At 44.3% G+C, this 16,948-nt stretch overlaps 1 protein-coding gene across 4 annotated transcripts in view; it reads left to right on the top strand.

Moving 5' to 3' along the window:
* The window catches only part of LOC147446012 (pleckstrin homology (PH) domain-containing protein), a 308,711-nt gene that overhangs the window by 86,914 nt on the left and 204,849 nt on the right, over positions 1 to 16,948 (top strand). For all 4 annotated transcript variants that reach the window (XM_086525329.1, XM_086525328.1, XM_086525327.1 and 1 more), the window contains 5 exons: positions 11,273 to 11,431; positions 11,518 to 11,595; positions 11,683 to 12,213; positions 12,295 to 12,642; positions 12,814 to 12,945. In XM_086525329.1, the coding sequence (XP_086381455.1) occupies positions 11,273 to 11,431; positions 11,518 to 11,595; positions 11,683 to 12,213; positions 12,295 to 12,642; positions 12,814 to 12,945 (1,248 nt within the window). The remainder of the gene's footprint in view (positions 1 to 11,272; positions 11,432 to 11,517; positions 11,596 to 11,682; positions 12,214 to 12,294; positions 12,643 to 12,813; positions 12,946 to 16,948) is intronic.

Raw genomic sequence — 16,948 nt, 5'->3', positions numbered from 1 at the left:
AAGCCAGTGCCTTGTTCACATCTTGAAGCCTTGAAAAAGTATCAAATCTTAAGTTCTGGCCTCCGTCTTTGGAGTCCTTTGGTTCATCCATCGGTGTCAAATGATCATACATAGTCGGACTGAAGCTGTGGTTGCGCTTCCACCAAAAAGATGTGCCAAAATCTCTAGGCATTTCATCCTTTTTGTCCTGATCAGCCACCTTCTTGACGGGGTATCCATATCTGTCTTTATACATGCGAAATGCAGGCCTAGACATTACTCTCCGGTTGTGATCTTTGAAACAAGCGTCCTACAGCTCTCATCAGACGTCTCAAGGTGGGGTCTCCAATGAGAGCTCTTTGCAAAGGAGCACTCCCAAAGAACGGTCGACCCAACCGGGGAGTCCCATATATAAAGTCTTGTCTTGGCCTTTTCACATTTGGCTGGGCTATATTCGGGCATGACTAGACCTAGGGTGTGCTAGGCTACACGCCTGTGTGGCTGTCCTAGGCCTGTTCACTTCTCGTGTGGCTATCTGGCCTTGCTTTGGACTCCATCCCCAAGCTCTATGCACCCACAGTGTGCTCTATGCACCCTATCCATGCGTGCCATGTGTGCTCCATGGTCCTGATGCTTAACTGATGTGACATTGCGTCGCTCTGAAGCAAAGCTTTGTCCTCGTAAACATCAGGAGGGAAACCTGTAAGGTAAAAACTCTCCTTGACTGAGCTCAACTTTTATAACTCGTCGTTCCTTTCTTGTTGGTTCTGAGGAGTTTACTAATGTCAACTCCTCTCATGGCAACCCATAACCTTTTTAGGTTCTCTCGTAGCAGACAATTATCATGGCACTTCAGTGCCTAAACATCCCATACTACTTGGTTTCACAAATTGTTGTCTATCTTATCTTTACCATTGGCCAAGTGAGATCTCCAAAGATCTAGAATGTTTGCTCAAGACATTCAATATAATTGGCTTGGCATCTATGGCCATCTATCAACTATCTTACTTCTTTCCAAGCCAATAATCTTCCTTTTCCCACAAATGTGCACTGTTTCTAGTTGTCATCACCAAAAGGTGATACGTGTAAGTCTTCGTGCCATTGGGTATATTGAACATGTTTTACCTTTATTTTGAGACTGAAATGAGCTCTTACCTGGTTGTCTTTCTCCTAATCATGAGTTTTCAGTTTTTCGGTGGGACTTCTGAGTTCATTTAGCAGAAGCCTGCCAAGTGCCATTTTGAGCAGGCTCTTCGGATTTTACGGTATTTGAGGCGGTCAAAGTTGTTGGGCATATGGTATGCCATTGGAGGTATTGATTGCAAGATTACTCCTTGAGGATGGTGCCGCAAACTGCTAACGTGTCAAGCCACTTAAGAACGGAGCCAACTTGTAGATCCCGGCCGAGCGGCCTAAACCCTAAGTGAAGAAGCAACAGAAGAAGAACAAGCAGCAGGGGCCTAAACCCTAAGTGAAGAAGCAGCGGAAGAAGAACAAGCAGCAGAAAAAGTTTTACCAACTTGCGAAGTCTTGCTGAGTGGCCTATTTTAAAGACGAATTCCCACCAACTTACGGGACCTCGTCCAATGGGGCCCGGGGAACCTAAATCCATTAAACTAATGCAGGACCAACACACACACACACACACACACACACACACACACACACACTCACACTTTTTTTTTTGTAGATCTCTGGGATTAATTTACTAGCGGGAAACCTCAAGACGAGGAAAACCCACACAAATGAACAGATACAATAGTGTGAACACAGAAGTGTTCATCTGCCAAAATAGGCTGAAAGCATTCATAAGAAAGGCAATGCATGTCTGAAGTGACATCACCCACTTCCAGAGCAAAACGTAGGGATTGCCTAAGAGAAAGCTTGAAAAATTGAAAAATTGAAAATGAGTTGCATCAGCACGAGAGAACATGCAGCTGTTGCGTTGACGCCACATGGTCCAATAGGCCCGAAATCTGACCCACATAAAGAAAACTACAAATTGTTGTGAAGAAGGTGGGAGAATGCCAAAAGCCCAAAACCTTTTGTGAAAAATCATGGAGGGGAATCGAAGCTGCATGCCAGCTGCTATACCACGAAGAAACTCTCTAGTGACGCAGCAATCCCAAAGGAGATCACTGACAGTCTCCTCTGCAACCGAGCAACAAACACAACGGGACGAGCAGATTTGATGTACATTGAGAAAAGCACCCATTGGAAGGACTTCAACTAGGCATCGTCAGAGAAACAAACGCTCCGTTAAAGGCAAATGACTCTTCCAAAGGGCAACAAGCACTTTCTTCCACCAAGTATCAGACTTATGCATCGACCATAATGCATTACAATGATCAGCAATCCACGGTTGAGGCAGAAGAAGAGCATAAACCTTACTAGCAGACATAGCTTGGAAAGGCATGTCTCGGAGACACCAATCAGACATGCGATCCCCAACAACCAAGGGCGGAACAGGCAGAAAGTCAACCAGCATGAGCTGAAGCTGTCTCCAGAACTGACGGTAATGCATACCCAACCCAAAAGGAGTAGCAGCAAAGGAAAAGTGAAAAGTGTACCTTGCGTCATCAATGACATCACCAACAACTCGCAGACCGCGACAGGAGAGAAAGTAGGCCTAACGGTGCAAGCGGTCAACCAAAGCAGGAGAGAATACCCGACTCCAATGGAGACTCTCTAGTCGAAGTGAATTCCACCCTGATGCGGACGATCGGACCATGATAAATGCATTGTAACTTCCTTCCAGTTAGAAATTAAATTGGAGGTGATAGGGCATCCGGGAACGTGCCCTTCCATCCTACCAAAAACAACCTCCAAAAAGATGGTTTCCAATGACCAAAGGAGGAAGTAACAACATGCCGACACAAGGAGGCAAGCATAAGGGCCCATGGCTGAGTTTGTTGCACAAGAGTTGGCACAACATTGCTTTCCGGGCAAGAACATACCGACGCAAGTCCAAGATATTGAGACCACCATATCGCTTTGGAGTGCAAAGTTTTTCCAGTGACATCAAATGCAAGCCTTTTTTGTGAGCATGAGTGCGCCACATATGAGATAAAATCAATGACATAGGTGACATGAGACAATGTCGAGGCCAATACAACAACGGCAAATAGAACTGAACATAAGCCATCATGATACTTTGAACAATTCGCAGCCGAACATGCAGTGGCCAAGTGGACAATTTCCAGTAATGCAATTTGACGTTCAAACGTTGCATGACCCAATCCACTTTTTGACTGTGGGTAACATTCCAACCAATAGGATACCCCAAGTGCCTTACAATCACATTCGGAAGAACAATTTCACCCAGCCACAGCAAATCATGCCAATCGCAAGAAATCAGTGGTAGAAGCTTCGATTTGCAAAAATTGACCACCCGCTGTAAGCCCATACATCTCCAAAGCTTCCGTGATCACTCTAACATCAGCTTGACAATTACGAGGCATAAACAACGAGTCATCAGCATAAGCCTGCCCGACGAAGTTGCGACCCGGGGGTAACTGCAGGCCATGAAGACAACCAGTAGAAGTCAAATGGTCCAAATGCATCAACAAAGGATGTGTGGCAATAGCATACAACAATGCACTAAGGGGACATCCTTGTCTAACCGAGCAACCAAGACAACCAAGGGGCCAAGAGTCTGTCAGCTCACCATCAAGAATCGCCAAAGACGAACTGGAAGCATACAAGAAATAAATGATATTGGCAAATTTAGGATCAAACCCAAGGCAGCGCATCGTGATTGCAATGAAGTCCCATTGCACAGTATCGAAAGCCTTTTCAATATCAATCTGCATGACAAGCACATCTTGTTGCATGTACTTTGCGTATTCCATGCCAATCATCACATTAGCCAAGTTGTCATGAATTTGCCGACGTGGTATGAAACCATATTGAGCTTGATGTATTCCTGCAAAAAGGTAATCCTTAATTCTGTTCGTCAACAACTTAGCCAAAATCTTATACACGACAGGCATCAACGTAATCGGTCTCCAGTGCGAGAAATGCTCACAAAGTGCTTGTTTGAACTCTTTCCAAGAAACTGGCAAATCTTGTTTTTCCCATGTTGCATTCATCATGAAAAACAAGGGCTCTTGCAAAGTCTCCCAAAAAGAGATAAAAAAACTCCACGGTAAGCCCATCCCAGCCAGGAGATCGCCAACGGCCCAATGAAAGCAACGCACTGTGCAATTCAGAATCACTGAAAGGCTGCTCAAGGGAAAGTGCATCTTGATAAGAAAATCGGGTGAATATGAGAGAGTAGCAACCGTTGAGCTTGATGCACTGCTAACGATTCTTGAGGCGGAGCAGCAAAAACCTGTGTATAATGCAAGACCATGGTGTCAGCAAGTTCCTGTTTAGAGGATGTCCAAGCACCTGAAGGAGTCTTTACACGCTTGATGCTCTGAGAAAGTCTTGTGTGATGCAAATGCTTGAAAAACTGCTTCGAAGCACATCCTTTATCCGCAAAGCCCGTTGACAAGCCCGTGTTTGCCATTTTTCAAGCTTCCGTTTATCATCAAGTTGTATGCATACACGGGCTTCACACAACTCCGATAACTCATAGCTAGATAAAGGCCTCGAATTAGCCAATTCCTGCAAGTGTTGACAAGCCTGTTTAGCATCCATAACTTTGCCGCGAGTCCAATGCAAATATTGTTTGCCATAATCCTGAATAGCACATTGCACTCGCACAGTAAATTGAAACCACGCAGCATCAAGATCTAGATGCATGTGAACCATCAAGGGGGGAACCAGTCCAGCAATCATATCTTGAAAAACATCATGGATAAGAGAAGCATTATTTATATGCAGTAGATGCTTCCGAGAAAGAAGTCGATCACACTCACACACACACACACGCACACACACACACACACACACACACACACACACACACACACACACACACACACACACACACATAGATACACACACACACACAAAGCGTAGAGAACTGATGATGTGGCAACATTTGTACAGTATACGGACGCCTGTGAATTGCACTGACAATGCCACGTGGCAGCGTGTTTGGAATTCCACGATTTACGCTGCTGGCTGAGGACGTGGGAGGCAATACGATTTCAATTATTTTTTGCTGGTTGCTTTTGGGAGGCCAGATGCTTTTGGAACTTGAACGCTTTTCATGTAAACTGCTTTTAGAGGCCAAGTGCCTTTAAATATGACCCATGGACTCTCATTCTGGGAGTCTACCCGTGGGGGATATAGAGCAAAGCCATTGAGTTCAAGCAATATAAAGAAATACCGAACGGGGCGCCAAGATTTAGAACCAGTGCTCTCTTGTGGTGGAACGCGGCCACTCCCCGTCTCGTGTCACGCATCTTTTTCATTTCACTTGTTATTTGAAGTGCATAAAGTTGTTCAGTCTGTTCTTTTCTGTTGGCACGTGGTGCCCGTCCCCTTGACAATGGTGTCAGAGCTTCAGGCCCGTGCTTTTCTGGAAGCATACCGGCCTTACCAAAGAGCAAAGAGCAGACAGAGCAAGAATCTTCGTGTCTCGACCCCGGACTTAATAGCCACTCCCACCCTTACTCCATCCTGCATTGGGCACGATCCTTATAGGGCATAAGCCATAAAGATCACTTGCAAGAGAAGGATCAAAGATTTTTGAGCCGTTGTTTTTCTCAAAGGCACTGCCATGAAGTGGTGGATGTCTATAGCTATTAAGCCGCGCACTCCAAGGACTTGACAAGCTTTCAAGAAATTTTTTGCCCGAAGTTACATGCCTTCAAATATCTCTCTTTGGAGTGCAACTTTTGGCAGAGGGGTATTTTGAAATGCTTTCCATGGAAACCCTAGTAGATAATCCACAAAGCTATAATAGATCCTCTTGCCATGGTGTCTACCCTCCTCAATAATAGCTCTGAGTGTCAGAATTTGGTCAAGAGTGGAGAAACCTCTCCTGAATCTTGCTTGCCTTGGTGCTCGTAAGCCCTCTCGCTCTGCCCATCTACTCAGCTCTTACTCAAGAACGGATGCATACAGCCTAGCCAATGTGTGACCAACCATGATGGTTCGATAATTCCCGGGAATCTTGGGATCTCTTGACTTGAAAATAGGCACAATCGTAGACATAGAGTGATGGGCGTATATACAATGCACGGGGGAAAAAACCTCCTAAAGAGGGAAAAAATGCCCCGGCGGTCCTAGTGTGTTCACACACATCACTACCACATGTATATGGTAACAAACCCCCCCTGGAGTGATGCGGTGAACGAGAGCTGGCACATGAGTAAAGGGAAGTGCCATGCCCTGAGGACAGGATCAGTCCACAAAGGGGAGTAAGCCCAAAGCTTTGCGGAAAGCTTCAAGCTTCTCACGAGACAATGCCTTTGTGAAAAGATCTGCAAGGTTGTCCTGTGTTGGCACATAAGCCAAGCTGATCTCTCCTGTTGAGAGCCTCTCCCTGACATAGTGGTAATGCACCTCAATGTGCTTTGTGCGAGCATTAAAAACTGGGTTCCTCGCAACTGCCAATGCGCTTTGACTGTCAGTGTAGATAGTGTTCTCAAGAAAGCCTTCATACATGGCTCGATTAAACATCATAGCAAGAAACTCTGCAAGCATATCTCTGGCTTGTATGAAGTGCTCTGCTACCAGACCATCATGATCATGTGCTCTCCTTGTCTTCATCTTGTCAATGGCTTTCCTTACCCTCTCGGCAAGAAAGTACATGTCTCAGGGCATGTCTCTAGTGGGTCTGGCAGATGTGGTTGCCCTGATGCTATGTAGAGATAATGTGGCTATTCCCCCGGAGGTGATCGCTGGTGGTGGTGAATGCTCGTGGAATAGCGTGCATGCTTCGCCCTTAGACGACTCATAAATAGGTGATATAGATTCTGCTCTAGCTGAGATAGATAAGCCCTTTTCTTTCGTCGCACTAGGTGGCGAAAGATAATCCGTGACTGTCTATGTGTGGTAATACCCATGAGCACTTCCCTTTGTAATTTGATCCTCGTCTCTCTACACTCCTCAGCATACCAACTGTTTTGGGGCATGCTCCCAGATTGTCTCCGTGTAGGCTGGCTGTGGGGGTATGCTGCATCATGAAGCGTCTCTGTCAATATCTGATTGAGTTCATCTAGTGGCCGTCCCGGCTCCTGAGTGCATAGCTGCCTGTATATCTCATCCATATACACAGAATTCGTCTCCCTCACGAATGTATACCGAGTGTGCGTGGGGACCTCTCCTAATGGAGCTGTGATGAACTGAAACGTAAGAGTGAAAGACAAGATAGCATGGTCAACTGCTACTCCAACTGGCCTAGTGCCCACCATGAAATCTTGAAAGAATGGAATGAGACCTGGCTGGGCCATAACATAGTCCATTGTACTAGCCCCATGTTGATGTGGAAAGCATGTAAAACCTCCGGCTGTTGAAAAATTTTGTAGGCCATTCAAAATGGCCAATCTATATGGAGTTCCTATATCTATCAAGTATCTGCCATACTCAGTGTACTCATCATCTTGTGATAGTCTGGATAGGCCCATCTTTGTAACGTCTAGCTCCCTAAGCATCTCCTCGGAAGTATCGTAAAATATTGTCTGGTGATGGGCAGTCCTAGCAGTGAAGTCCCCTAGTATGATAATGTCACCATCCTTGGAAAACTCCCATATTGCATTATCCAAAATAGCAAAGGGGGACTGTCCTGTAGGTGATGCATATACTGACGTATTAGAAGGAAAGTAACAAATAGCAATGTAGAGGTATTTGCCTGTCTCTGCCCTTAGCCTCACCCACATGTACCTAGCCTGCTCATGCTTGTGCGCTATATATATCAATGGTTGCAACTCCTTCCTGAATAAAACTACCACTCCCCCTGAGCCCCGTCCTCGATGCTCCAATCTGGTCTCCCATCTATATCCGCTCACGTGTGACAAGGATTGCCCAGGGGCTTGATGCGTCTTAGAATAGAAAATGATGTCTCTCCCAATGAAACTATCCTCAAAGGCACCTACATCAAGATGGAGTGACCCATTACAATTCCAAGCTGCCATCTTTAGTGTGGTCCCATAGGTCTCGCATCGTCATGCGGAGCGTCGCTCCAATATCATCACCCTTCCATCTCTGTAAAAAGCAATCTTCCCTTTCTCCCTTGCTGCTCTAATTTCCGGCATTACCTCTTGCATATGAGCAATCTGCGAGAGAGTGAGGTCATCTCCATGAAAGATGCCCGTCTTCTTTAGAGCGGTCTCTTCTTCAAGAAGTCCTCCGCTTCCATGGAGGGGAAACGGAGGATGAGTGCCCTTTGCTTCGAGGTTTCCCCATTGCATAGAGATTTATGAATAGAGAGTTTATCCGCGAGTATTTGGAAAAACCGGTGGACAAAGAGAGAGTGCCATCAAGAATGTTGTAAGGAGAAAACAAGAATCATCTCACACAAAAACATATACAACTCTGAAAAACATATACAACATATACATCTTCTTTTTAGATGAATTTCACTTACAAATTTCCATGCACATGCATGACAAATAACTTCTCCATCATCTCAAGAACTGGCAAGAATATTTGGTGAGTAAAGCTGCTGCAAATAATATTAGACATTATTAAAATGTAAAAGTGATACCGTAGATGTGTAGAGCTCGAAGAGAGCTTTCATGTGAGTCCTGGGTTGCACGATTTTAACAATTAGAGCTCATGTTATGGCCGTTCTTGTGAAAGGTTGTCCTGCATGTGGCAACCTCCTCCTCTAATAGAGAGAAATTTTTGCATGCAAAAACGCCCTTGCCTCCTCTTTTTAGAGCTTTTGGCTTCTTTTGATAGCCTCCTTAACTAAACTTAGCCTACATGTTATATTTAACTAAAAAGCATGCAAAATATTTAACCTTCAAAAGCCAGCACTCAACCTTCACAAATTTTACAATACTTTTAAAATACATTCTAACTGTAATTCTCATAAAAAGCATTCAAAACATAAAAATATATAGTTCTCATAAAAAGCATTTATAAAACATAAAAAGCATATTCGATGACATACAATTGAATTATTGCATATTGTAAGCCTCCATTCAATCTCCGTGCTTCAAACTCCAATTACGGCACACAATCAATTAACCACTAATGTAGAACAACAATCAAATACCTTTGTACAAGTCCATGTATTCCCTAATCGCATACGAGCGATCGCACGTGTTGAACATTATCCGTGGACCATATATGGTGACAATCTTGGCAATATTGCCAAGGTCACGGAGGAAGTACGGACAAATTCTTAACAATAGGCTTGTCCACACGATTACACCTTGGCATAGTACGGACAATTTCTTGACAATAGGCTTGTCCACACGATTACACCTTGGGATCTTGGTCCACATAGCTAAGAGTACGCCTTTGTACTTTGGTCACTTGGTACTTTGGTACACCTATGCCATGGTTGGAGTTCTTTTCAGCTGGATAACCCCAAGGGCTGCGTGTTGAGGGGCGAATCTCTTTGAGAGTTGAACTCTGCTATGTGCATCTTGACTAAGTGTTCTCTTTCAATTGAGCTTGCTGTTTTCCATTTAGTTGTGGTGGAGTTACATTATTTACTCGTCTTGTCAGACGACTTGCAGGTTTCACTAGGTGCTTTACCCACCTCTTATCTCAAGGTGGTGTGAGGATATTATGAGCTGATTGCTACTCTAGTGCTATGTGTGAGGGTGCTATGAGTTGACCAATGGCCACTCTAGCGCTATGTGAGAGGCTACTATGAGCTGACCAATCGCTACTCTAGCCCATGTGAGAGGAATCTCTCTAGATATTTGGATCCTGTCTAAAACCATTTTCCAAGATACTCATGGAGTGGGTCCAATGGTATAAGTTATAACGTCTTCAGCGGTAGTTTCAGGCTAGGTGATATCCATGTCTTGTGTATACAACTGCCTAAGATCATGCCTCAATACTCTGGCCCTCTCACTAGGTGTGAGGCGGTATGTGTGGAGACTGGAGCATCCCAGCCATAGTGGAAGGGTGGTAGGTGGTCTATATCTAACCCATGGTGTGTGAACCATCGTGTCAGTTGCGCATATAATTGAGCCTTTATCTTTTGCCTCAGGGAGCTGTCTAGATGCCTCAAAAGCTCGAACCGCAAGGCGGCTGCTATGATAATGTAATGTGGTATTGAAGGTTTGCTACGTATCATTCTCGACATCATAAAGATTTGGGTCACTCTTATGTGAGATCACCAATGGATGACCTGGCTTGGTGCCTACATCAATGCTAGAGTGACCAGTCACGAAGGGGTGTGTAGAAGCTCAATAGTGCACAGAGTGCACTGTTAGGCTGGGTACCCGAGACCGACATAGATTGATAATTCCTCAGGAAGCTGTGTAGATGCCTCAAAAGCTCGACTTGCAAGGCGGTTGGGGCTCGTCTTTGAATCTGTCTACGAGGCTAAAAGTTTGGACGAGGCTAAAAGTTTGGAACAATGCCTCTGCTATGTAGCACAACACAATCTGCTATGATAATGTAATGTGGCTACGTATCATTCTTGACATCATAAAGATTTGGGTCACTCTATGTGAGATCACCAATGGATGACCTGGCTTGGTGCCTACACTGCTGGTGCCTACATCAATACTAGAGTAACCAATCACAAAGGTGTGTAGAGGCTTAATAGTGCACAGAGAGCGCTGTTAAGCTGTGTACTCGAGACCAACATAGACTGATAATTTCCAGACTGGTATCATACATTATAAATTAAAGAGCAAAGTATCTAGTAGAAGGGATAAGCTGAGTAGACTATGGTGGAGAATAGGCTAGGTAGGTGACAACCTGGCTTGTCTTGCATACGACATATGAAAGCCAAACATGCACGTCAACATAAGGAACATACATATGAGTTACGTTCTAGTCATACTGCCTCGTTGGCTCACCCTCAAGCTTGGAAGCCTGCAAGTATTGCAGCCTACCGTCGCACTATAAGAACTAGCATTGCACTATCCATACCACCAATTACACTCTAGCTTGGATGTTCGAGCAAGCACTACAGGGGAACGATAGTCGAAGTGTGATCACAATAGATCAGGGACTTAAAAGAAAAATGACTTGCCAGATTTTTGCTAATGCTCCCAGTGTTCATGGAAATTCTTTCTTTTAATTTATCGTAAATTGTCAGTTCTACTCACTCAGCTTTCCAGCTACACTGTCCGACTTAGATAAATGATTCTCATGCTTATTGTGGCCTCAAGATACAGAAAAGGGTTTTATTTTTGGGCATCTTTAAGTCATTCAGCACTTTCCATATTGGAAGTATTTAATGGCTTTCTCACCACAGGCACCTGCAGCAGTCAGTGAAATCCTGGCCTCTTCAGACAAAGAGGAAGATAACTCAGAATCCAATGAAAAAATCATTGCAAATGTTGCAGAGAAAGAAAAAATTTTCTTGACTGGAGCACTGGACGAGCTAAAAATTGTTATAAGTAGTGGACCAATGGTGAGTCATTTTTATCAAACATTTTGTGCCATATGCATCTGTTGCAATAATCAATATTATGTTGATGCTGCTTTGTGTGTAAAAAGGGGCGGAAGAAATCAAGAGAACAAATACTTCTAGCAAAGGAAAGCCCCTTAGTAGAGCTTCGAGCTTTAGGCAGCAAAGTAAGGACCACATTTTATGCTAGAGAATCGAGTTTCACAGTATCGGGATAGATAATAACTCAATGCCAGTTAATTTTCATGATGTAGGTTGAATTCGCTATGCGTCAATTTGATATGTCAATTGGTGCTGTGCTGCAAGCATTGGAAATTGAGGATAAGTACTCTGGAAGTGAATGTTCTAAAATTCGTTATTTGGCTTGCTCCGACCTTAACATATCCAAAAGATTTCAGAATGGTGCCATTCAAGACACAATGCATGATGCAAGGGTTGGTAAACCTGGAAAAAGAAAAGGAAGAGTCCAAAAGGGAAGAAAAGAACAATTTTTTGACACAGAAGAAGACATAGGGAAGACAGAAGTTGGAGAAGGACGTATGATTCAGAATAGGCATAATTCAGGAAGTATATCTGATTTTTATGATGCAGAGGACCATGACTTGGCAGATCATTCGTCCATAAAGGACCCACCACAATTTGACCAGATTCCAGGTTTGCTGCCAGACGCCAAAGATCCATTGGGAGAAGAGTCACATACGGATAATATACAAGACAAATTTGTCAAAGCACAAGTCCTCCTTATCTCTCTCGATTCTCCTTACTATAATAACGTGGATAAGCAGGTCCTTTTCTTTGTTCTTATTTTAGCCAAAAAAATTTGATGAATTGTAATTCTCATCACGTTTCTTTCATCTATCTTACAGTTAACCGTATCCTTGGCAACATTATCATTCTTTTGTATCCGGCCAACAATCCTGGCAATGCTTAACTTCACAGATGCAATCACAGCAGAGGTTGAGCCTGATCGTCAACATGACTCTTCCTCCGAGGATGACAAAGGAAGTTTGTCTACTTCTCAAAGTGATGAAAGCGCTGCAAAGCCTGCCTTTGACAGGAAAGATTCTGTCATGAAGGGGCTACTTGGTTCTGGAAAAGAGAGAACGATGCTCTCACTTGTACTAATCATGCGTCAGGCTGTTATTATGTTGAATACTGAAACAGGCGGGTATCTTGCAAGTCTTGCTCAAGAGGATTTGAGATGCAACATTAAGGTGTGTAATGTTGTATCATTAATTAGGTGTACTCAATAGTGATCGCAATGAATTGTAGGTTTTACACACCTCTTTTTTCTATACTTGCTTCTCGTGGAAGGCGGAAATCCCTCCTTCCTTGTATCGAAGTCTTGACTGTCATGATTCACTTACAGTTGTACTGGATTGCAGGTTTTCCCCTCATCTTTTTCGATATCTGCTTCTCTAGGAAATTTGAGAATATCTGATGGCAGTGTAGAACCTGATCATCCTTACCATTATATCTGTGATACTCGAAACCCTGGGAGTACTTCTTTTATTGAGGTGATTTTTCTTGCATAAAGACAGAGTGCATGGTTGGCTCTTTAGTGAGGAACTTCTTTGTTGTCATCATACTGAGACTTCTCTTGCTGCATGGAATGTTTATGCTTGCTTGTCTTCTATAGATCTTTAGAGCACACCCCTAATCCCCATCTTCCTCTCTTTCATGGCAAGGCAAGGGCCATGAGAGGGCTGAGTACTGTTGGGGCGAAAGGTCTTTCGTTCCACTTTTTTTAAAACCAATCAAATGTTCAAACTCGACAATTTTAAGTGAATTGCTCGCTGGAATGATCCACAGCACCAATAGGGCCTTCTCAGGAAAACCTAATTACCACCTTTGGGAGTTTAGATAAATTAAATCCCAGCTTAGACCTCTTATCCCAGAAGACAGCTCGTTAACGATACACTCTTGTTGATGAACACTTTTTTGGTAGTTCCCCTCTTTTTTTCTCCCTCGCCCTGGAGTGCAACAGTATCCCCTGCTGCACGGGAGCAAGCAACAATAGGGAAAATCTGCCAGAAAGATCCTCAGATCCCAGGTCCGAACAATGAGGTCATGCTTGTGCAAATCAAGGGGTGATATATTGATGGTTGGCAAGCCCCCTACTTCATGGGAGTGGGATTGTCAAAAAGATTTGGCGCAAAGCAGTCCTCCCAGGCTCTACTCAAGCAAACTCTATGCATCTTTCTGAATACCTGTGAAGAAGGTTCTTCTAAGCTCGTCACTTGAGGGCTACCTGTATCTGCACCAAGGAAGTTTCTCAAAAATCGTTGAACCTTCAAAAAGAGGTTCCTTCCAAGGCTAGTTGCCAAAGGGCTGCCCTTCCATCAAAAGCAAAGGGCGTTTTTTATAAGTAATTGAACTTGACATGCAGAGCTTGAAAAGTTCCTGCAAGGTCACCGAAGGGCCACCTCTAGGTAAAAATGGGAAGATCTGTTACACTTCCTCAGAATGCTTAGGAGAAGTGGCACATTCTGGAGTTCCACAGCTACAATCCCTCTGACGGGAAGATGCTGACGTGGAGGCGCGTGCGCGCTCGCACACACTTTTTTTTGTAAATCTAAGGGAAACCTCAGCAAGAGGAAAACCTACCACAAAGAAAAGAGTATACAAACAAAGAGGGCTATGCATCAAAAGGATGCAAGCCTAAACACAGCTCTTGAATGAGCTCAAAAGTATCCAGAGAAAGGTCACCACTGTCAAAGTAGAACTGGAAAGTTTGTCGCAAGGAGACCTTGAACGCAGTAAAGATAAGAGGGAGGTTGGCAAAACATCAACTCAAAGTAACTAGAAGCTCACCCAAGAGAACAAGATCTTATGAGATCTCAGGAAAGCAGGAAGCACTTTAAACAACCAAAAATATTTCCCAAAACGTTGCGAGGGAAAACGTAAACTCAAGAATCGAGTAACTTGGCAAACAAAATCCCTAGTATGCTGACAATACCAAAACAAATGAGCAAGAGATTCAGCACTATCAGAACAACGCACATAACGAGCCGATGTAATGAGACCCTCATTTTCCCTACTTCCACTCTATCCCCGGTGGCGGTGGCGGTGGGTCTTGATCCAGTCCAAGTCGTTGCCAAAGGACCCTTGCCATCTCTTGGGACCCAAAGAAGAAGGAAGAGGTGGATGCCGCTGTTGCTCGATTTTTTTATCATGACCATCTCTCATTTGTCGCGGCTCTGTAAGCTTTATCAATCTTCTCTCTCATTTCTTTCGTTCTCGTCAGTTCCATCACTATGATCTCTAAAGTTTAAACTATGAATAATGATACTAACCTCATGTGATCGAAATAGGTCGGAGTATTGGAAAGCTGTGGTGCAGCGGACAGGAGAGTATGGCACCAGTTATGTGCCACCATCTTCAGAAGCTCTCAAAACCACTTTGCTCGAATGAGAGAAGGCGATCGTGGAGCAAGCAATGCTCAATATTCATCAGCTTTGGGCAAAACATGGCGTTTTCCTCATTGCCGATGGGTGGAGCAATACGAGGAAGAGGTCTATCCATGGCCTCGTTGCATACTCGAGTGGAGAGATGTGCTTTGTGCACTCTCATGATGTCACAGAGAGTGGCAAGTCTGCCGATGTCTTCGTCGAAGAGTGGACAACGGCCATAGAGACGATTGGGGAGCAACATGTAATGGCCTTTGTCGCAGATGGGGAGGCATCAAACAGGGCACCAACAACTATTTTAGAGGGACACTAGCCGCATGTGACAGTGTGCTTTTGCCTGGCACACTGCTTGAACAACCTTTTAAAAGACATCAGCAAGCTAGAATGGATCGCACGAGTCATTGCAAATGCAATGAAGATTGTGAATTTCATCAACAATCACAATTTCATTTGGTGCGAATTCCTCAAGAGGTCGAGCGCTAAAGTGCTCCTCAAGTTTTCAGACACTTGCTTCGCATTCAACTTTCTCCTTGTGTGGAGGTTGTCAAAATGTCAAAATGCGGTCCGATAAGTCTTCATCAGTGATGAGTTCACCACCTCCCTCTATGCAAACGCTGTTGCAGGGATTGTGGGCAAGTAGAAGGCAGAGGATCTTGCGTTCTGGAAGGAGCTCAACTGTCTAGACGCACAAGTCAAACCGGTGATTCATTTGCTTCGAGTTGTGGATGGCATGGACCCTTGCATTGGCAAGGTTTATGAGGCAATGGACTGTATGATCGAGCAGCTTGCACAACTTGAGTTGGATGCAGAGCGATATGCAGAGATCCATGCGCTTTATAGCTCAAGGTGGAATTCATATGCGCCTCCTTTACATGGGTAGCATACATGGTGGATCCAGAGTTCCAAGGTGAAACACAAGAGACAGATAAGGATGTCATGAATCAGTTTACAGAGATCTTAAACAAGATGGTTCTAGACAGAGATGGTCGACGCATTGTCAGGGATTAGTTGAGATAGTACAGAGAGATGCGGGGTGATCGCAAGATGATAGGTTTAGTGCCATGGTGGATGACTATGGCTATGAGGGTCGTGAGCTTCAGAGATTGGCGATCTGTATTCTCAGCCAATCAGTTAGTACCTCATGCTTGGAGCAATTCTTGAGTATCTTTAGCCACATTGCTTCCAAGAAGAAGAATCGGCTGGGACTAGAAAAGACAAATGATCTTGTCCGTCACAAGACGGGCAACACGTGCCAACTGAAAAGAACAAATTGAACAACTTTAAGCACTTCAGTAACAACTGAACTGAAAGAGAGAGGGAGATGACACAGCGAGTGGCGAAGTTCCACCCCGGAGAGTATTGGCCCCAAACCTTGGCGCCCCTTTCAATATTTCTTTTTATTACCTGAACTCAGTACAATGCCGGTACTCCACCCTCTGTACCTTCACACAAGCGTGCCAAAAACTGATCGCTTTGCACCTCTTTAAAGGCCCTTGGCCTCACAAGCAGTTACATGAAAAGCAATTAAACTCAAAAGCAATGTCCCAAAAGCAGGTACTCAAAAGCCGCCTGTGCAAAAGAAGGAATCCGTACAACTCTGCCACATCAGCAGCCAGTGTGAAACGCGCAAATCCGTACTATCTGCCAAGTCAACAGTTATGCGAAATCCGAAAATCCGTACAGCCTGCCACGTGGCACTGCCAACGCAAATCACGGACGTGCGTACAGCTGTCACATCATCATCTTCTGTGCAAGTTAGCATGTGTGTATGTGTGTGTGTGTGCTGATCCTGCGTTATTTTAATATCTTTAGTTCACTTGGGCCCCATCGGATGGAGTCGCGTAAGTTGGCTGGAACTCCTCTTTAAAAATAGGCTACTCGGCAAGACTTTGCAAGTTGGTAAAACTTCTTCTGTTGCTTCTCTTAGGGTTTAAACCCCTCGGCAGGGATCTGCAGGTTGGCTCCGTTTTTCAGTGGCTTGACATGTCAACATTTTCTAACATTGTCTTTGTTAACGCTAATTCGAAAATGCTTTGCAAGAGTACAACTAAACAAATAGATCCTTTTACATAGTGGGAGATGCAGCAAGAGGCTCCTCAGGCAAGTGGAG

Source organism: Adiantum capillus-veneris, chromosome 12 (genome assembly GCF_014529385.1).
Source record: "Adiantum capillus-veneris isolate H3 chromosome 12, ASM1452938v2, whole genome shotgun sequence".
In the NCBI taxonomy this organism is placed as follows: domain Eukaryota; kingdom Viridiplantae; phylum Streptophyta; class Polypodiopsida; order Polypodiales; family Pteridaceae; genus Adiantum; species Adiantum capillus-veneris.
Note: the sequence above shows the minus strand (reverse complement) of the source record. Positions and strands in the feature narration are given on the sequence as shown.